Source organism: Crocodylus siamensis, chromosome 4 (genome assembly GCF_052110815.1).
Source record: "Crocodylus siamensis isolate JL-2025a chromosome 4, ASM5211081v1, whole genome shotgun sequence".
Taxonomy (NCBI): domain Eukaryota; kingdom Metazoa; phylum Chordata; order Crocodylia; family Crocodylidae; genus Crocodylus; species Crocodylus siamensis.
Window position 1 is genome coordinate 215,179,184 of NC_143398.1, and position 21,888 is coordinate 215,201,071.

General features: G+C 45.7%; 1 protein-coding gene across 3 annotated transcripts in view; it reads left to right on the forward strand.

The window, feature by feature from the left end:
* The first annotated feature begins 1,994 nt into the window (after positions 1-1,994).
* ACVR1 (activin A receptor type 1) overlaps positions 1,995-21,888 on the forward strand; it is a 114,795-nt gene continuing 94,901 nt past the window's right edge. Inside the window, exon 1 of one of the 3 annotated variants that reach the window (XM_090045683.1) lies at positions 1,995-2,205. In XM_090045683.1, the coding sequence (XP_089901809.1) occupies positions 2,198-2,205 (8 nt within the window). In that variant the 5' untranslated portion in view covers positions 1,995-2,197. Of the gene's footprint in view, positions 2,206-2,403; positions 2,568-21,888 lie in introns of those variants that run through there. The other 2 variants (XM_090045684.1, XM_090045685.1) reach the window with 2 other exon arrangements.

The following is a 21,888-nucleotide window of genomic DNA, read 5'->3' on the forward strand; positions in this document are numbered from 1 at the left end:
AGTAGAATTTGATAATTTCTTGTAGATTCTTTCAGCCGTTGTACTTAGAAAAATCTAACATGCTTAGGCTTTACACTCTATGCAGAAAGAGAACATGCAGCACTGAATACTAGTTATAAGAAAATGTAATATCAGTTCAGTTAATCCAAGGGAAGTGCCAATATCCAGCTGCATAATCCTTCTACTACAAATCCATTTATATGCTCCCTGCTTACCTTCCAATCCTGAGAGATTCAGTTTTGAAGGAACCACACCTCTCTGTTTTCCAAGGCAAAAGCATACTCAAATTCCTTGTTGGGATGAAAAGATCCCTGGCTCCAACAGTATGGATCAATAACCATCCCCAAAAGGCTGCTACACCCAACTTCCACAAGCACACTTTGCTTTTTTGTGAATGGTTTCCCCATATATTGTACTTTACGTGACTCCCAAAGTTTTCATGCAGGCCCCGATTCATTTTTTTTGGTGGGGGAGGTGGGGCGGGGGGGGGAAAGGTGTGCAGGAGTGGTGAGAGAAGAGGGGCTGTATTTTACCAGTAAGATCAATAGCTCTTCCTCATTTTAAACACTACAGGAACCTAATTTTTCCTCTAGTTATACCTCTGCCAGCCTATTGCCCACTGCCTTGAAGACAGCTGCAGACATACCTGAAGGGAAAATTTGTCAAAGTAACTGAATTTGTACCCTCACCTTCAATGTATTCCCTATTCCTCACTTTCCAAAGCTCAGCACACATGTAGCGCTTGAGGCAAAACGGCAACACACCTTGTGATTCTGCCACACTTGGACTAGCACTTGGTGTGACATTTGTCAGGGGCTGGAGAGAAGGTTGATGGCAAAAGGTACAGAAAAGAATCCAAACCTAGAGACGAGGTCTGTGGCTTGGTCTACACTGCAATGAGAGATGCAATAGGGGCATGCACGTGCATGCCTAAGCTAGCTTTAAATTAACTACCTTGGGTACCAGTAACTGTGAAGGCTTGTTGGCAGTGGCTTCCCTTAGCCACTGTGAAGGCTAGTCACCTATGGAAGTACTTGAGATCCTGTATCTTCCCAGCTGGTGGCAATATTCAGCACTGGTGAGGCCTCACCAGGAGTGCCGCATCCAGTTTTGGGTCCCGCACTTCAAGAAGGATGTGGACTGTTTGGAAGGAGTCCAGTGCAGGGCAACAGAAATTATTACGGGCTTTGGAGGCAAGACTTATAACAAAAAGCTGAAAGAACTAGGGTTATTTAGCTTGGAGAAGAAAAATTGAGGAGAGATTTGGTGTAGCTCTTCAAATACCCGAAGGGTGATAATTATAGAGAGGATAGAGATGGCTGCAGGGGACAGGACTAGGAGCGAAGGTCTCAAGCTGCAGCAGGGGAAATTTAGGCTGGAGACTAGGGGGAACTTGGTGACCATGAGAGCGGTCAGGCATTGGAGCAGCCACGCGGTCTCTGTGCTTGGGAACAAGCCCGACAGACAGACACTTCACCGGCCGGTTTACTCAGGGACGACCCAGCTTTCAGCAGGGGGCTGGGCGAGATGACCTCGTGAGGCCCCCTCCAGCCCCTCCGTGAGCTAGCTGTGCCGGGCAGAAGCCGCGCGTAGGAAGGCAGGTTTGTCCGCTGCTAGACAGGCTGCTCCGGCCCCGTCTGGCACCAGCGGGGGGGGTGGTCCTCGTCTCCCTCGCGGCGCAGCCTCTCCCCAGCAGCCGGCTGGGCCGTGCGGGCGCCTGCCTCCCACTCGCCCACTGAGTCCCACTTGTCCCCTGTACCGAAAGCCACTCTCCCTTTAAAGCCCCGGCTGCTGGAGCCCCGTGAATCCACCCAAGGGCTTCAGAGACGCCCCCCATGCTTGCGGACAGGAGCTGGGCCCGGGAGCAGGCCCCACGCTTGTGCGGCGCCGGGACCCCCAGCCCTGCCCGAGCGCGGCGCGCGGCGCGCTGGCTCGGCGCCGGGAGGAAATGATGCGCCGGTGCCTGGTTCATTCCAGCGCCCGACGCCCATTGGCGGAGCGGGGCGCAGCCACTTCCTCCCGCCGCTCCCCCCCCAACCCCCGCTCCCGGCCGCCGCCGCCGCCGGGAACTTCGCGGCTCGCACCTCCGCCCCCCGCGCTCGCGACATGCGGCGGCGGCAGCGCAGCGGCCCCATGGCCCCGCGCTAGCTCGGCATCCCGCCGCGGGAGGGAGGCGCCCGCCTCGGCCTGCGGGGCCATGCGGAGGTGAGTGCGGCCCGGGGCCGCCGCCGCCGCGCTTTGTTCGGGAGCCGGAGGAGGCCGAGGGGGCGCGGGGCTGGTCCCCGGGGCAGGCCCACCCCTGAGGGCTGAGGGGAGGGATCCTCCCCGCTGCGGTGAGCGCTGGAGGCCGGGCTGTGTCCTGGGCAGGGATGTGGGGGGATGCGCACGGCTTTCACCGCCAAGTTGGGTCGGGGTGGGGGCCCAACCCGGAGCCTGGTCCCCGTGCGCTTTGGCGGGCAGGCAGCGCTGCCCCAGCACCAGGCCGGCCGGGCCGGGCTCCTGAGTCATCTTGTGAGCCGAGACCCCTGGGCCCTGCTGCGGCTGCGGGGACGGAGTTTGAAAACCAGGTCTGGTTAAAAAAAAAAATGCTTTGTTTCGTATTGCTGGGAACGTGCTTCGTTGGTAACGTGAGTGAGCCGGGTGTGGGTAACTCCAAGCGAGCAAACGGAAATCAGGAAGTGGGGATGTGAAATTTGAGGTAGCCTGGAGAGACTCTTCCACAAAGGAGCGTGGCGGGTAGACTAGGAATCAAAGCTGTGTCTGGGCTTTTGTGCTCCCAAGTGCTTTCCCCACAGCCTGTCTGGCTCGGGGGGACGGGTGCCTTGTACTGCTCTACAGCAGTCCTGTTAATATGATGAAGAGTGGCATCATATCAATAGCCTAAAGATGCTTATTCTGTCTAGTTGTCAGTCCTGAGAAGACTGTTTTCCCTTTGTATATTTTTCCCTCACTCCCCTTCCCCTCAGAAGGCTGGAGCTGGGAGAAATGCGTGTTTTTAAAGAAGACGGATAAAAATGCCTAGAGATTGTTTCGTAATTTCATAGTTTGTAGGGTCGGAAGGGACCTGAGCAGATCATCAAGTCCACCCCCCTGCCAAGGCAGGAAAGAGTACTGGGGTCAAACAACCCCAGCAAGGTGTTGGGTTATTCGCATTCCCAAATGCTTGCGGAAAATAACATTAATAAAATAACAAGTAAATTCACAAACTATCTTTTTACTCTCAGAAAAGACAGCTTCCTTTCTAGGCATACGCCTACTATCTAAATGGATAACTATGGCAGACATAAACTAATAGTCTGTCTCGCTTCAGGGACTCTGGGAAGGGTGGTACGTGTTAACAAATTCAATCCCAACGACTGCCTTCCAAAGTGAAGGGTGCGTGATGCCAAATTCCTGTGTTATATAGCTCCGTCTTCTGGTATTACAAAAAAACAACTGGGTAGCTGATTCTCTGACTTGATCACATTTCATCTAGTTTAGAATATCTTTTTTGCTGAAGAACTATATAATGGTTAACGATATTTCTGTTGTGCTCAGGGGCATATAAGAAAGCGACTGCCCTTTCTGCACTAGGATTTCATTTTTAACAGGAGCAGGTTTCCTTAGTATAATTCAGAGTTTGAACTGGTGCAGCAAAACTGAACTATTGGATTGTATTATTGGGCCTCTGCCACATGGATATTTTCTGTACCATAGAGCTCCATGTTTTGAAAGGAAACTGAAAGTCACAGAGGCCAGGCCAAAGTCCCTTATATATTTGTGGCTGTTGAGGTTGCTTCATTTATAGCTGATGTGGTGGTCCCAACACACTTTGGGAGAGACTAAATCCAGCCACCTCTTTCCCTTCTCATATGATTGTTTTTACAGGAAAAAAGCAATGTGAAGTTTCAAGTTCAGGTCTATTGCTGTAATTCCTGTTTTACAGTTTAGAATGGCTTTTGATATCAGATCAGGATAGGACTGTAATCTAGGTAGGAAATCATTTGTGTCTCTGTAGACTGTCAGATCCATGTGCTAACTTCAAGATCTTATTTCTGTCTTGTGCATAATGTGAGGAAACTGCCTCAAGTTACGTGGTTGGAAAGGTTGACTAGACGATATGCTGTAGAGGGTGAGAATGATCTGTTTGTAGTAGCAAACTGGAACAAGAGCATTTCAGTTTTTCCTGGACTTCATACCTATAGGAACATACCTTGTTAAAACCTGCTGAGAGCTATGGGCTAGAACCTGAGGGTATAATGGGGCCTAGTGATTCTCAACCGTTTTGGTACCAGGACCCGTTTGTAAACATTGATGGCCAGTCTCAATCCAGTAAATAGTTTAAGTAGAAAACAGCTCCCTGGCCCCTCATTCCTGATCCCAACTCCTGGGGGAGTTATGCGTGGGGCATGGAGGGGCCCCAAGCTGCCCCTTGCAGGCTAGGCCAGCCTTCAAGGGAAAACCCATGGTTTCCCATGTTTTTCTCCTTGAAAGATTAATCCATTTTTAAAGTTTGTTCATGACTGTCATATATACTTGTGACCCACGGGTTGAGAAACGCTGGCCTAGAGACCCTTTGTTACTAGTGGTGATGCACAAGATGGAAATATTCCCATTCCAGGATGAAATGACACGACTGGCAGTTATGTGTGGTTTTTCCCAGCCACGTGAGCCTGCTTGAGAGCTCAGAGATTCCATGCATATGCTCTTGAATCTACAGTTGTTGTCCATTTTTATGTAAGATGATATCCTTGATTGGACCAGCTGCGTGGTTGGGATAGGTATAAGTAAGTTCTTGGGTACTGCAGTACTTTTTCTCAGGCCTCCCTAAGGAAGCTACTAACATCCATTTTTATGGCATGCTCTCAGCCATTTTTCTCATGGACAGCCTTTCATTCAGGGCATGTCCTGTTTTTGCAAGGATTAGAACAGTTTGCTATTCTCTACAATTAGTCTATCATTAGACATTTCTCTCTGACTTTTTTGTTTCTGTATCCTACATCCTTGAACTTTGAGTTCTGCACTTATCTAGGGAAGCCATACTGACCTGGAATATGTCAAATTCTTTATAACTATCCTCCAAGTTCCATTTCTAAAGATATGATACTGGTTGAAATGTGATCATGATAATAGTAATAGTATGATATGATGTTCTTCTTAGGTTTGGCTTGAAATTAAATGCTCTAAGAAGGTCACCTATACAGATGTGATGTAAATGCATTACTAACTATGTGTTGACCCCAGCATATTTTTACTTTGACTTGCAGTGTTGCAAGAAGAATTTCCCCACCTCATGCTCATCTCCATCTTGTACTGTGCCCTCCTTAATAAGAGATTTATTATATACTGCCCATTGTTCTGAGTGACTTGACTCTCAGCTCAGTGTTAACTTGCTTGTTAGTATGAAAACCTGCTCCTCCGCACACTTTGTTAGTAAAAGGTCCTTGGTATACTGGATTTTTCGAGACTTGTGTATTGTCAGGTGGCATGCAGCTCTTGGGTAGTTCTTACTTGTAGGTCTTCCTACTGCTTGTCTGCTCTCTTGTCTTTCTTCCTCTGTTTCCATTTCAGGACAAACTTTATGGTATGCTGTGGTGACTGAGATAATCTCTGCAGCCATTTCAATTTATATATCATCAGCCTACATGATAAATTGTAGTCAGTCCAAAAATATAGAAGGTGGGGCTGTTATTAAAAAGAATGCCTGAGGGAAAGGAACCATTTATGTGTGTTTAATTATAATTCCTGTAAATATAACAACTTTCAAAATTAGAAGCAGAGAAATGAATTCCTGTTTGGATGTTATGGGCAGTGTGGTACGTTGTATTAGCTGCTTCATTCTGCAGAGAATTTCAGTGATTAAGTGTTGTATTTTTATTCATTTCTTTCTTTCTGTGTTACGGTATTCATTAATAACTTACAATTTTGAACTTGCAAGGAATTTAATGTTACCAGGATATTCCTGATAGGGGTGCACCAATAAAGATTTTCTTGTCTGAGACTGATGGCTGATAATTAACCAGCCATATCATGCAACACCAATCTGATAGCTGATTTACAGGAATGCAGCCTGGCAGCTTGGAGAGCAGCCTCCTGCTGGTAAGTCTGTGGGAGGGAGGGGAACAGGGTGTGAAGGGGCAGATCGAGGCCTTTGCAATGAGGAAGGGAGTGGGGTAGGAGCAGGCATTGCCCAGCCAGGGCAGTGAATGCAACCCCAGGAGAAGGACGAAGCTGCAGGTGGCTGTCCAGGGGGCAGAGGGTGGCTGGGGAAATGGGGCGGCTCCCTGCTGCTGCACGTACCCCTGGGGGAAGGCATGGGGGGCATATGCCCCCACAGATTTATGCGTGGGGCAGAGGCAGGCTGCTCACTGTGGGCTCAGGGCCAGGGGCTGCGTCAGCCTTTTCCCAACAGGGTGGCTGGGCCAGGGCTACACTTGAGCAGGTGGGGGTGGGGTGGGCGGTGGCAGTGCTGGGAGAGGTGGCTATGGGCTGGGCTGTAGCCACCCCAAAATTCCCCATAGCCACCCTGTTGCCACCTCTCCCAGCACCACCACTTGCCCACTCCGTGTGGGGCCATGGCTCAGTCCCCCTGCCAGGAAGAGGCTGGTACAGCCCCTGGCCTCAAGCCCACAGTGAGGAGCCCACCCTTGCCCCCTACACAAATCTGGGGGGCACATGCAGTGGTGGGGAGCTGCCCCCTCTCTCCCCCTTCCCGTGCCCACTGGACGACTGCCCATGGCTCTGTTGCACTCCTGGGGTTGCATTCACCGCCCTAGTTGAGCAGTGCCTGCCCCTACCCCACTCCCTCCCTCACTGTGGGGGCCTCAGTCTGCCCCCCCCTCAATCCCTTTCCCCTCCCCCCACCACATACTTACCGGCAGGAGGTTGCTCTCCAAGTTGCTGGGCTGCATTCCTGGCCATGTGTATGCTGCGGCTGTGTGCATGCACGTGGCATTTATTGGTGACTTTGTTGGCTACACTGGCCAAAAAAAGCTGATGTGCCAATAATGTTAATTTTCCTTTTATCAGGGCTGATCTGATATACCACTGATATGTTGGTGCACCTCTAATTCCTGATGTTTTATTATATAGGGAATATAGTAGTGCATTGGTTGGTTTGGTCTTTACAAATCATGTTACCTAACATTTATACTTGGTACAGGCATACCTCGTTTTATTGCGCTTTGCAGATATTGTGTTTTTTACAAATTGAAGGTTTGTGGCAACCCTGCGTCGAACAAGTCTATCGGCGCCATTTTTCCAACAGCATTTGCTCAGTTCGCATTTTTTAGCAATAAAGTATTTTTTAATTAAGGTATGTACATTTTTTTTTTAGACATAATGCTATTGCACACTTAATAGACTACAGTATAGTGTAAACGTAACTTCTATATGCACTGGGAAACCAAAAAACCCGTGTGACTCGCTTTATTGCGATATTCACTTTATTGCGGTGGTCTGGAACCGAACCCGCAATATCTCCGAGGTATGCCTGTATAAGGAATACTGTAGTCATGTGAATCACTTATAAAGGGATTTGCAAAGACTTTAATGGTGACCACAAAAATTTGGCCCATATCTGCACGGGCCTTTCTCATATAGCATTTTCATCTGTATTATCTTCCTGAAGCTAGTTATTGGACATGCTCTGATTACTAGAATAGGGAAGGTCTCTTTTAGAAGTATAGAAGTACCAAAGAGACATTATCATCATCAAGAGGTCAAATTGGTTCACTTGCACTTTCACCAACCAGGTACTTCTAGGGAAGGGATGAAATAACGAAGACTAGTTTCTTTCTCAGCAGTTGGGTAGCTCTTGAAGGTAGAAAGAGAATAGATTTTTTCTCCCTGCCAGAAGGTACCACGAAGTGAAATATTTTAAGGTGCTGACATGAAAACAGGGTCTGGTAACAGCACCTTTGCAGAAATCTCTAGATCCATTCTCTTTAGTAGAGATTTGACTTTGCAAATGGGGACCCATTAGTTTGTTGAAGTATGTCTACCTCTTCAAATGAAGGCAGGGTAGATTTGCACCGTGGTTAGTCTCAGCTCATTGCCCCTCTTTTCTAATTGAGAAATATGGTTCAGTGGTTCATCTGAAAATGCACCTTTTTAAATTGTGTAGATGGCACCTTTAATGTATGTGCTTCTATCGGGGGCTGGTGATATTTCTGAGCATTGTTGCTTAGCTTAATTCCCAAATGCTTTTAGTTCATCTCAGAGTGATGGTGAGTACAAAATACTGTATTAAACTTAATATAAATGCTTTCAAGAAATTACATGAGAATCAGATTTGAATATTTCCCTGCCACATTTGCAACCAAAAGGTTCCAATGTAGTCTGAAGTTATTTTCAAAAGCACATAAGCAACTTTGGATTTCAAGTGTCCTTTCAGAAGTGGCTTAGGCTTGTAAGCCTCATTGAAATTCAGTGGGTGCTCTTGAATTTTTTTTCTCTCTATCACATAGGAACCAACAAGAAACTGGCTAGAATCATAAATGTCACTTTGGATTTAGCTTTTGGAATCAACTGGGTGGGATGCCAACAATTTATAAAAGACAAAAGGGATATGAAAAGTGAGACTGCCTGTTATTAACAACACACAAGGAATTAAAAAAACCCAACTTTTCATGAATATGATCTTGTCCATTTAGTAGTAGTTTTATGCTGACACAGATCTGGAGAGCCAAAACCAAGATAATCATTACTGGAATCACTTATGATTCATCTAGTGTTGTATAGACAACCCTAAATACTGAATCTTATAACTACTTAAATAATAAGACAGCTCTTTCTTCAGACAGGATGCTGCTTCATATTCTGATTAGACATACTAGATCAGGGGTGGGCAAAATGCGGCCTGGGTGCAGGCCATTCTTTCGGGCCCGCGGGGCCTCTAAAAAAATTGAGGAAATGAATATTAATCTGCCCTTGGCTGCCTGTCATGCAGTCCTTGATGGCTTGCCAAAACTCAGTATGCGGCCCTCTGCCCAAAATATTTGCCCACCCCTGTGCTAGATCCTTTGCTGCTATGGCTTCACTTTACCTGCTGTGGTACTAGTGCCTGGTAACATTTCACTGAAATCAGTAATGCTTTGGGATTTACCTGGCAGGCTGAGCACTGTATTGGGACTGTGCTTGGCATTGATCAGAACCAGCCTTAGTAATCATTGTTTGTTTGATTTCAGAATGGTTTGCCACCAGTTCAAAAAAGCAAGCAAGCAAGCAAACACACGAACAGAAGCCTACCCACCAGTCTTGTCTCTTGCCTGTTGCAACTGCACCCCATTCTGCCTCAGTGCCACGAAGAAAGCAAAGAATTAAGATAGACATAGGTACCTGGAATTTCGACCCTGTTCTTAGGACCTGTTCATACCAGTTTTATAAGAGACCAGTGAATCTTATTTTTTAAACTGTAACAGAGTACCATTTTAGAGCAGGGGTTCCCAACCTTTTTGTGCTGAGGACTGGCAAGCTGTGGACTGGAAGTGACTGGGATACTGCAGGCAGGTAGCCAACTGCATTTTATACTCGGTATAAAAAAGGGTTGGCTGCCGGTCCCCAGCATGCCGGTCACTTCCAGTCCATGAATTGCTGGTCTGTGGTTATGTCTGGTCCGGTAACCAGCCCTCCTGCGGACCCTTCGCGGCCTGGGGGTTGGGAACCCCTGTTTGAGAGGTGTGGTGGATCAGATATATTGATGAGAATGCCAGCAGCCTAAATGAGCATGTATCATTTGGGACTACAGACCTACCAAAATCACGGAGGGAGTGGACTGCACGACAGCTCCTTTAATCTGGCAGGTTCCCCCATGCATCCCAGTCCATTGCTGATTGACTGAAGTGCCTCAATGGTCCTGCTGCTTGTTGCTGACTGGCCAGGAGGCAAAAACGGTGCCATATTTAAAACCACATCTTTTTCCTCCCTGCTGATCAGAAGTGAGTGGCAGGGCCTCTTCCCCGCTTAGTGGGAGAGGGTGCATGAGGGAACCTGCAAGATTAAAGGAGCTGACACAGCCTGCTTTTGCCATGAATTTGGTAGGGTCCTAGTTGGGACCAACTCCTGGGTCTGCCATATAAGATAATGTTGCTACCTTGTCTTCCAGGATACGTCCAAGATATGTCTACAGAGAAGTCGCTAACTGGCTTTAACTGATAGGTTTATATATGATCGGGATACCACACAGATCTGTTTGTGGTATACCCAAACAGGATGGGGCCAGGGCCTCAATAGTTAGGATTTGTTTAAAATGAGAACACTTGTATATGAAAACATTTTAGCTAATCCAGGATTTCTACAAAAATTGACCACAGTTCATGCATTCGTATGTACAGTTTGCTTTGCAAAGTTGTGTTAACATTAACTGGTACTTTTTTAACTGACATAATATATTGATCTATACACTACAGTCATCTTGTTGGGAAGTCTGAGACACTGGACATGGCTAAGTGCTACCACTGCTTATTGGTCATATAGTACATAGAAAAGAATCTGAGAGAATAGGAAAAAAGGGCTAGCCTAAATTTTTCTAGAGGGCCATTGAGTAGGGGATGTTGTTATTAGATATAGTAAAGTAAAAGGGTATGAATCTGGAAGTAGCTTGATATCTGGGTATGGGCTGCTTTAATCTGCATATATGCATGGGCTCCATCTAGTGGGAAAAGGACTTTGAGAACACTCTTGGTTAACCAAGAGAAGAGGAAGGGTTAGTCTGCTTTTAGTGGTGGTGAAAGTTGAAATGTGACCATCAGTAACTTTGTCAGGTGCACTGTTTTAACTTTAGTTTCTCTGTATGGAGGAGTTAATTATGTTTGGCAGTTCCTTGAGTGCCTCTTCTTTTTTCTCCTACCCTTCCTTTTGCCCGTTTGGAAAGAAGTGGGAAGAGGGAAGTGGACCTGATTTAGCAAGGGTGGCTTCACAGAGGGAAGAGGTAGTGTCTTGACTGACAATCTGGGAGCTCTCTGCCTTGGTGATCTAAGAGGGAGCAAGTATGTGTAGGCGTGTGCTCTGAAGATGTGGAGGCAATACTGAAAGCAAGTGGGTACCAGCCTTCCATCAGGTTTGTGAAGGCACTTGCAGGTATCTGCTGTGCTCACTGGGGGTCAAAATGTTTTTAGCTCTGTCTGTGAATTACCAGTCTGTCTAGTAGGCAGATTGCAGAGAACGGTTCAAGATCAGGCACCTGTTCTGATTTCATTTTTCTCTCTTCCTGGCCAAGTAACCCTTAGCCTTTGAAGCAGGTGGACTGTTTCAAGGCTGCTGTTGTTGGGTGGAAAAATGTCCTGTGAGATTAGCAGCAGCTTCTCTTTGAAGTCCTGTGAGTGGCTTATCCCTAATAGAGCTGTGTGGGGATTTCATACGAGTGTCTCAGCAAGGCCCTTAAATTCTTTGCTAGTATGTTGTTGGGATCTTGACTTTAAAAAAGGCAGATGTCTAGGAAGAGGCATTTGTGGGTGTACTGACTTTCCTGACCATCTCTGCTGGAAAATTTCTCAGAATGTCTTTGGCTCCTTCCTGCTATTGTAGATGCTACTCACTATCAGGTGTCCAGCTGTTTAGTCTTCTGGAACTACAGCTGCATATGGATTTCTTGTTGCTCTGTTAGTCTCTTCTGTCCTTGCTATAGTGGAAGACTCTGCCTTTTTAAATTGTACAGGCTTGAACATGCAAGACATTCAGGGTCTTGCGTTCCACAAACTACCACTTACACTTATTTTAATGCTTGCCACTTTCTTTAAAGCCTGCTTCCTTTGCTTTCTTTTCAAAAGGACAACCAATATGGCTACTAATCCACTACTTGACTTCAGTTGTTAGGGCAGATTTAGCTATGCTACTTATCCCATTGGGAGCAGATAATTCTCTATAGTGTCAATTAATACTGAATAGGAATGAGAGGCAGAGGAGAGGCCTGAAGCTTTGTAGAAAACAACTCTAAGATTAAGCAAGATGAACATTTGTGTTACTGGGTTTAAAGCAGACAGTGCTATTTAGAGCTTTACAGCAGTATCACTTCAATAAAGTTGTCTCTTGTGTTTGTGTGGGTGGACTGGAACCACTATATCATCTTAAGACTGAATGTTTTAAAAGACTAGAAATATAGCCTACAGTTAAAATATTCATGCGTAACATGGAGTTCTTTTTGCTATGTGTGTCATATTGATGGTTTTAATGATAAGCAGCCAGCCAGTAGGTACACTCTTTTTCAGTGAAACTGGCAAATACAGGGAGGAAAAAAAAAAAGAGTAGAGTGAATTCTGTTTGAAGATGTAGGGGTTTTTTTGCTTGAATTCTTTAATAATTTCTCCTCTTCACCATGCAGCTGGTAGACTGTTTTCTGTGTTATGCATTTGGCAAAGGCTGATGATCATATATTTAACAAAGATGCTGCTTAGCTGACTCATGTTTTCAGAAACTGCAGAACTTGCTGAAACTTTCCTGGGCCATAGACAGTCTCAAAACTGCGCCATTCAAGTCTAATGATTGGGTTTAAGGGAGGATTATTTAACAACGTCTTGTGTAATATCAGTGGAAGGGTATGTAGTGCCTTGTTGGATACACCTCATGGGTAAAATCCTGGCTTCGCTATATGATAAAACTCATTGACTTTGCTAGCATCTTGTTTTTTACTCCAAGCCCTTGGGTATTAAAGTGATTACATTTGCACTATAAAAGAGATGCTTTATTAAGAAAAAAGGACCTCTGCTTTGTTGGGCAACTCGATTGTAATGTGGAACCCAACTATGTAATGTCATCCCAACTTGGGTGATCAATTCTATCCCTCACGCAAGTCGAGTCAATTTTGAATCATCCTGAAGCCTTGTCAAGGATTCAGTGGTAGAATAACTTGGTAAAATGTTTAGTATGGCCATCTGTCTCACAACATGATAGTATTCTGGCACCAAATTGAACCAGATTCCAACTTCTAATTCACTGGATGGGGTACTAAGTTGCCCAGGTCATACCAATTTTGGAACAGAATTATATCTTGAGTTATATATTAAATAAATTCACTTTGAATTGCACTTTCTAAACACTGGTTAAAGTTAAACAGTAGTGAAAAAGTTTGTGTAATGCGGGTGGCATGAAAAGAATTTTGATACATTTTCAAAGATCTCTTAAGTGAAATTATTACTTGTGATTTTGCCTAATGTTACTACAGTATAACAATCTTTTAACTCGCTGGAAGAAAACTTCACAGCTCTTTGCATAACTGTGTAGGATATTTTTATGGGTGTTCTGTTAGCTGACATAGGAATGCACAGCCAAAATGTTCATACAGGTTTCAATTTATGGTTAATGCAGTCAACCTATTAACTATAACAAAATAATTCTGAATCTTCTTTCTGAAAATATTTTGGTTGAATGGCTAAATTCCTGTCCAGACCTCATCTTATTTGTCTGGGGCAGAGTCTGAGCACTTTTTTTTTTTTGGCTGCTTTAACTATACGGATTTAGAAATGGACTGTTTAAAATATCTCCATCTGTGCTAGACAACTGTATTATGCTGGTGTAAAATTGCTTGCCCTGGTATAATTCATGGAAATAGTTCATCATAGCCAGAGTCCCTCCTCAAGTGCTGATATTCCTCTGCTGTTCTTCTGTAGGAGAATTTTTCTGGAAAACAAACTCATTCAGAAAGAATTATAGTGCTTTGGTTTAGTTTACTGCAGCATAAAGAATCATGGGATATGTCCCCAGAAACTCTTGGAGCATGTCCCATGGAGTACAGCACCAGTGAGGACACCATAAATAGGATGTGATTTAGCAGATGTGAGTGGCCGAACTGGAAGCCCAGCCTGGGTGTTCTGATCTATATGTTGATTGCAGGGGCAGCCTGAAGTGGCGTGACTTAAGTGACAGTCGGTTAGTTTGCCGAGCCCTTGAAATCTGTCCACTGGCTTCTGATTTTCCATCACGCCTGGGGTTAGTTTCAAAGGCATTTGTAGTTCTCCTGCCCTACTTATCTGCTCTTATGTTCCCTTCCTCTTGGTCTGTAATGCCAGCCTCAGCTACCCTTTTTTTCTTGCACAGGTCTTGTAACTTATCTTCACTAGCCTTTTTACCTTGTGTTAATTGGTTATTAATTAACTTGAGGTTTTCGCACATTTTAAAGTCTGTGGATACATTTTGCATGTATATTCCAGGCAGTAGTTTTCTGTCCTATAATTTTATGCAGTATAAATTAACAAGTTCTGGCTTGTTTAAACAATAACATTGGTTCTGTTTTGCGTAGGTTTCCTGTCCACATGTAAAACTCACGTCTTTACCTACAGTACAGAGCCACACACAATCATTCTGTAAGATCTCTTCTGTGTCTGGAGCTACTTTACCCTCTACTCCTACTTACATATTTCCCAGGAGTCAAATAACCTCCTGAAGAATAATTGCATCAACATGACCAGCCCACAGCTCTGGAAGTAAAGCCCCTCATGTTGTTAAACTATTTTTGTGTGGCTGGGCATATAGTATTTCCAGGCCCTGGGCATAAATGGCCGCTTGTAAAAAAAAAAAAAACAAAAAATGTTTTTTTTTTTACTTCATTCTTTTTAATTAGGCATTAGCACCTGATTGTTGTGGGTTTTTTTTTTTTTGGTTTTTTTAACAGCATTTGAAAACAAACTTTTTAGACTGGATGAGTCAGAAGCTTTAAGAAACTATTTTATTTTGCTTCCCCACCACTTCAAGAGGACTTAAACTAACTTATGGAAGCCTTACCAAGGTAGTACCTTGCAGAATTAATTGTGTGGATTCAAGGCATCTGATGAAATTCTAAATGTACATTTGTGACTAGACTAAGAATAAGAGGATACAATTATAATATCAAGGCTTGTGGGAAAGTTTTACCATTTTTACCAGTATAGTTATACAGTGATACAATTGCAAATGTGGAATCTTCTCTTCTGGTAGCAGTGTAGTTTTTTTTTTGAGGAAAAAATGTTTCAAGAAGCTCATCGTTAGCTAAGCTCAGGCCACTCAAATGCTTTGACATCAACGCTTCCTGAAGATGAAGCTATGAGGGGTAATGAGTTTTGGTTCAGAAGAGTAGTGCATCAGTAAAACAGTAAATATTTCTCTTGCTCATGTTTAAAAGATGAATCTGTACAACTTTGGAAGAAGCTATTGGCCAGAAAAAAGTAAGATATGAATTTGAAAAGCAGCAGGTATTCTGTACTAACTCTCTGCGTGGACATTCTTATTCCACATCAAAAATGCCTTTTTCTGCTTTAGAAAAATACTGTTTTTAACCCACTTTGGAAGTCTCTCTCTCCTACTGGATAAGAGTGCCCACATGAAATTAATGTGGAACAAGCTCTTCAGCAATTTGTAATGCAGGTTATTTACCTGTGTAAGTGAGCTCTTAATTTGTAGCTTTTGGAGTATTGCTGTATTAATGCTTCCTGTTGTTTTATTTATTGTTTTTCTTTTTTTAAATCCCAGCTTCTGATTTAATTTTTGAAGGTAGGTTTCAAACTTCCCGGGCTACAAAGAAAAACTTAAATGTAACTTAGAGCTACAGGAGTCATGGGCGTAGTCACTCCATACTTTTTTGGCTGCACAGTAGTTCACAGGAAAATTAGGCATCACTGCAGCTGGACTAGTTGTGGGTCCTACAACAGCTAGGAAGACAAAAAAGGCTGCAACTAAGAGAGGAGAAGCTGTGGAGAACAACTGAGAGACCATCTCTTTTTAGCCATGTGTTCATAGCAGTGGTGCTCAGCCCTTTTCCCTGGTGGGCTGGATGGGCAGTATTCCATGCATCCACAGACCGGATCCTGCCAGTGGTCCCAGTCTGGTACTGGGGCTGCTGTGGTGAGCACCATCTAGGCATGCAGAGGGGCATGGTGGGCAGCCCAGCTGCAACCTAGCCCCAGAAGGGAAGGGGGCATGGCTTGACCCCATGGGGAGAAGGGGGGAGGGGGAGTAGGGAGTGTGGCCTGGCCCTGCAGGGGGAGGGGGCATGGCTGAGCTCCATAGGAAAAGTGGTGTGGCCCACCCCCGAACTGGCTCAGGTATGGAAGGGGGGCATTGCCTGGCCCCAGCCCTGCCTGATGGGGGGGAGGGGTGTGGCCTGGCTCTGATCCAGATGCAGGGGGAGATGGCCCAGCTGTGACTAGCAGCATGGGGCTTGGGAACTTGCGGGGGGGTGGTGGTGACTGTATTAATGGCCACTGTTACCCTGTTGCTGGTCTCAGCCCATGGTCCAGATGTTGGGGCTCTGTGGGCCACATTTGGCGCAGGGGCCAGAGGTTGAGCACCCCTAGTTTATAAACCCTAAAAGGTACTACGCTGCCCTGCCTGACACTGCCTTCTTCCTGTTTTCAGACTGGCACAGCTGAACCTCCTTTCTCTACCTATGGGCTTATAAGAAATGGCAGAGTTAGCTGGGAACGAGGCCCACAGAATATGAGTGAGGGAAAATTGCCTACAAGAAAAACAAGTGGGGAAATAGTCAAGGGCAGGGAAGAGATAGCTCCACCTGTTTTATATAGGTTCCTGGGCTCAAACCCAGTTGTATATGGGTTGGGTTTCCCACCTGAGGGGTTGCTCAAGCTGCAGAGTTGAGGGGTTGGCACTCTGTGGGACTGAGGAGCCAAAGAGTTAACAGTATTCCTGACTCCAGACCCATCCTACTCTGAGAAGCAAGAGACTGTTGAGGGGCCTGACCGGAGGGCTAGAGTCATTACCAGGGAATGCCATGATTACTCCCTCCTGGGTACATTCTGGACTTAATCTACAGTGGTAAAAGGATGTACTGTAAAAGTAGAACAAAGTGACCTCATGTTCATTTCATGGTTGTTTTACTTAAACCAATAGTTCCCCATCTTTTTGGTGAGTAACCTCCCTCTTGGGGTGGGGATCATGGGTTAACTATAGTCATGACATGACCAAGTCTGTCCTGCATCTGTGGAACTTGCAACCTCCCAGTGTACTCTCATAAAGACTGTGACCCCTTTAGCAGTCAGTGACTTGAATATGCCTGTGTGACAAGTTTAACTGTGCTAGGGAAGAGGGGGGCTATGGTTAGGGATTTTGGTTTAAAGTGCTACATTTTATTGCTAGTAAGAAGTGTTTATTCCAGGCCAGCAGCTGGTTGAGGGTGTGGCTGCTAGGCACATGTAGACTGGCCTCAAACATACTGCACTAAGGTGGATGTCTTGTAAGTCAGAAGTTGTGTAACCACTTCTGCGAAATAATGGTCTCTTACTCAGCACTGCTGCTTAGCCAACCTTCTGCCCTGTATGGATATGGCTACACTACTGCTGGCCAGAGTGGTATGATGTGCTTGAGGGCACTGCTGTGGGGCACAGCATATTAGTCATATATGCATGTCCATAGTTTCTCTTGTGAAGCTAGTGAACACGCAAAGGGCTATTATCACAAAGGGCAGTGCTTAACTATAGTCTCTTAAATTTTGTGAATGTGGTTTGTTTTGAGTGTTCTCTCCACCCAGAAAAAGTCCATATGAAAATAGTTCAGGGCTGACTGGCCAGTTTTCAGCTTAAGGCAGGCGCAGGCAATTATTTTGGGCAGAGGGCTGCTTCCTGAGTTTTGGCAAGCCATTGGGGGCCACATGACAGGCAGCCCAGGCCAGATAAATATTTTCTAAATGTTTTTAGGGGCTCCATGGGCTGGATAGAATGGCATTGCGGGCTGCATTCAGCCCCTGGGCTGCATTTTGCCCACTCCTGGCTTAAGGTGATTTTTTGCATACTAAAGAATGCTTAAAATGGTGAAAGCGTTCTTAAAGGTGTTAGCCTGTGGACTCAGCATGAGCTTCCTTTTGAATCCGAAAGGTGACTGCTATACATGAAATGGGGACTTATCTTGGGTTTGGAGGTGCACTGATATATTGGTCCATATTGCATCAGCACTGCTAAAAAGAAAATTGACGTTATTTCTAATCAGCTTTTTTTGGTTAGTTTGCTGATAATATCACTGATTAAATGCTGCTTGCATGCATGCAGCCCCGCAATTCGCTGTAGTCCGCAGTAGGCCCCCCCACTGGGAAGAGGCCCATGCAGTCCCTAGCCCCGAGCCTGTAGCAGGCAGCCTGCCCTTTCCCTGTTTACATATTTGGGGGACACATGCCCTCCATGACTCCCTCAGGGGTGTGCGTAGCAGCAGGGTCTGCCCCCTGAATGAGCCACCCACGGCTCTGTCCTGCGCCCTGTCCCGCCCTGGCTGGGGAACGCCTGCCCCAGCCCCACTCCCTCCCTCACTGCAGGGGCCTCAGTCTGCCCCCTCCACACTCCTTCCCTCCTGCAGACTTACTGGCTCGATGCTGCTTTCCAAGCTGCTGGGCTGCATATCAGCTATCGGATCAGGATTAGCCGATATGGCCGGTTAATAACTGGCCATTGGTATCGGCTGAAAAAATCTTTTATCAGTGCACCCCTACTTGGATTAGGTGTAGTTACCAAGCTTGAATGTATGCATACCCAACATGGGGAAAGTGAGTGGGTTTTTTTCAAAAGTTACTGAAAAATGCTCTGAAAACAGTCTTACCAGTTTTACTGTAAGTTCTTCCACTGAAAAAACCCTCATAAACAAGTGGATAAATTAAAAATGATTTAATTCTTTATTCTGTGTTTGGTTTAACTGTACTTAGAAGGTCCACATAATTTGTGTGTGGTGTGTTCAAGAGAGCTCAAAGCTACCCTGTAACTCTGGAGTTCACCTACATTTTTTTGAGTTGCTAATTAATCTGAGAGAAGGGTGAAAGAAGAGGAAGGAAGTTCCACAAGTGATTCACAGTATATTATGCTGGCTAAAAAATATTTCAGATATCTTGTTTTGAGCCATTGTCGTTAATTTATTGATTTTATTTTATTTTATTTATTTATTTTTTTTAAGAGTTATCCAAGTCAATACGAAAAATACTTTTTGTTAAGTGTTGGTGTGTACTTGTCTTCTCCTGAAATATATTAGATTATATTGAGTTACTTTTTCATCTTTTGGTAACAACTTTAATGGTATCAAAGAACTTAATACTTCAAAGTCCCTTGCATTGTAATAGAGTAGTGTGTTCAAGTACACTATATTACCACTGTATCAATGGCAAATACATGCCAAAGGAAAGCATTGGAACCTTTATAGTTTAAGGAGGATATTGGTACACCAAAGTAAAAAAAAAAAAAAAAAAAAAAATTGTACACTTTTTTTAACTGTTACAGAAACTGAAGAAACTATGTATAAAGCATGGCATACCTAGTACGAGAGAGATTTTTTTTGGCTGTCTTGCTTTGAAAAAAACTTGTCTTTCAAAGAATTATTGCCTGTGATAGTTAGGATTAAGCATAAACATTTAAGCTATAGGCTTGTGTTTTATAATCTTTTTAAAGTAAATCATGCAGAGCACAATTTAAAGTCTGATTTATCCCTGCATTAATTGGTTGAATAGATTGAAGGTTAAAACCTAAACTTTTTATGGGATAATTCCTAGGAAATCTGATTATTTTGATCAGTTTTCAAACTGGCGCTTTGTAACACTTTACGTGACTTGCTCTTAAAGACAGTCAATCCATATTATTTAAAAAAATCTGTTACTTGTACTATTATATTGAATGGTGAAGAATAACTTAATTAAAATAACTTAGAATGTAGTAGTTTTGTTTCTGTTGATGTAATCAAACAGGTAAGAGAGAGGGGCCAGGGTAACGTTGGGACTAGGGGGTCAGTATACACACCCGCAGGAAACCTCAAATGCCTCTACACAAACGCTCGTAGTATGGGCAACAAGCAGGAGGAACTCACCCTCCTGCTGGCTGACACCAGCCCGGACATAGTGGGGATTACAGAAACGTGGTGGGACGAAACGCATGATTGGGCGGTCAATGTCAAGGGCTATAGGCTGTACAGGAGCGACAGGATAGGAAAGAGGGGTGGGGGTGTGGCGCTCTATATTAAGGAGGAATACACATCCTCGTTAATTAGCAAGGAGCCAGGGGAGGGGCACTCTGAAGTGCTTTAGTGGGTTAGAGTACAAGGCAGTCGAGGGGAAAGGGACTTAATGGTGGGAGTCTACTACAGACCTCTCAACCAGGGAGAACAGCTTGACCAGGAATTCTTGGGTCAGCTCACAGAGGTAGTGAAGGCTAAGGATGTGGTAGTCATGGGGGACCTGAATTTCCCGGACATCTGCTGGGAAGAGCAGTCAGCCAGGTCTGAATGCTCAAGTAGGTTCTTGGCCAGAGTGCAGGACCTCCATCTAACCCAGGAGGTGCACAGCCCCACCAGGGGGGACGCCTTGTTGGACCTAGTGCTGGCCACGGGTGATGACCTGGTGAGGGGGCTGCGAGTGCTCGACCACCTGGGTGACAGCGATCATTGCCTGCTGGAATTCACCATCCAGCGCAAGGTGGCAAAGGCATGCAGTAAGGCAGCGGCCCTCGACTTTAGGAGGGCAGACTTCAACAAGCTAAGGAGGATAGTTGGAGAAGTGCTGAGGTCCCGGAGGGGAGGGGAGCCAGGTCGCTCCTTAAGGAGACAATCCTCCAAGCCCAAAGGAAGGTAATCCCAACGAGGATCAAAGGGAGCAGGAGAGCACACAAGCCTCTGTGGCTCACCAAAAGAATCCGGGAATGTCTCCTTGCTAAAAAGGAGGCTTATACCCAGTGGAAAGAAGGGGTCATCACCAGGGAGGGCTATTCTGTAGTTGCTTGGGGATGTAGGGGGGCAGTTAGGAAGGCCAAGGCAGAGATGGAACTGGGGCTAGCTTCCCAGATTAAAGGACAATAAGAAGTCTTTTTTTTAAATACATAGGGGGTAAAAAGAAGGTCCTGGGTGATATGGGGCCCTTGCAGGACGACATGGGTAACTTGGTCGTCACACCAGATGGCAAAGCTAACATGTTTAACTATTTCTTTGCCTCCGTCTTCCTAAGTAGGGACCAGAACAGCACCTCCCTGCTGGGCCCCCCTCAGGCCCCGGGGGAGGCACACCTGGGTCACGGGTTAGTGAGGATTTAGTTAGGGAGCTTCTGGAGGGGTTGGACATATTCAAGTCAGCCGGCCCGGATGATCTCCACCTTAGAGTTCTAAAGGAACTGACTGAGGTCATTGCAAGTCCCCTGGCACGGCTTTACGAGCACTCGTGGTGCTCTGGTGAGGTACCGGAGGACTGGAAGAGGGCCAATGTGGTCCCCATCTTCAAAAAAGGCAGGAAGGAGGACCTGGGAAACTATAGGCCAGTTAGTCTCACCTCGATCCTAGGCAAGCTGTTCGAGAAAATTATGCTGGCACACATCCAGGAGGGGCCAGCAGGAGACTGCATGCTTAGGGGCAACCAACACGGGTTCATCAGTGGCAGGTCCTGTCAGACCAACCTGGTGGCCTTTTATGATCAGATCACCAGATCATTAGATGCAGGGGTAGCAGTGGATATAATCTTCCTGGACTTCCGGAAGGCTTTTGACACTGTCTCTCACCCCGTTCTCATTAAGAAACTGGGGGGGCTGTGGTGTAGACACCCACACAGTCAAATGGGTCGCCAGCTGGCTGGAGGGCTGCACCCATAGGGTGGTAGTGGATGGGTCCTTCTCAGCCTGGAAGGACGTGGGCAGTGGGGTTCCGCAGGGCTCGGTCCTCGGGCCCGCACTGTTCAACATCTTCATCAAGGATTTGGAGGAGGGGTTAAAAAGCACCCTGTTCAAATTTGCTGATGACACTAAGATGTGGGGGGACGTGGGTACATTGAAAGGATGCAACAGGCTACAATCAGACCTAGACAGGTTACAAGGGTGGGCGGACGAGAACAGGATTGGTTTCAACACAGACAAGTGCAAGGTGATGCACCTCGGGAGGAACAACCGGCACCATACCTACAGGTTAGGGAACTCCCCACTTATCAGCACGGAGGCGGAAAGGGATCTGGGGGTCATCATTGACTCCAAGATGAACATGGGCGGGC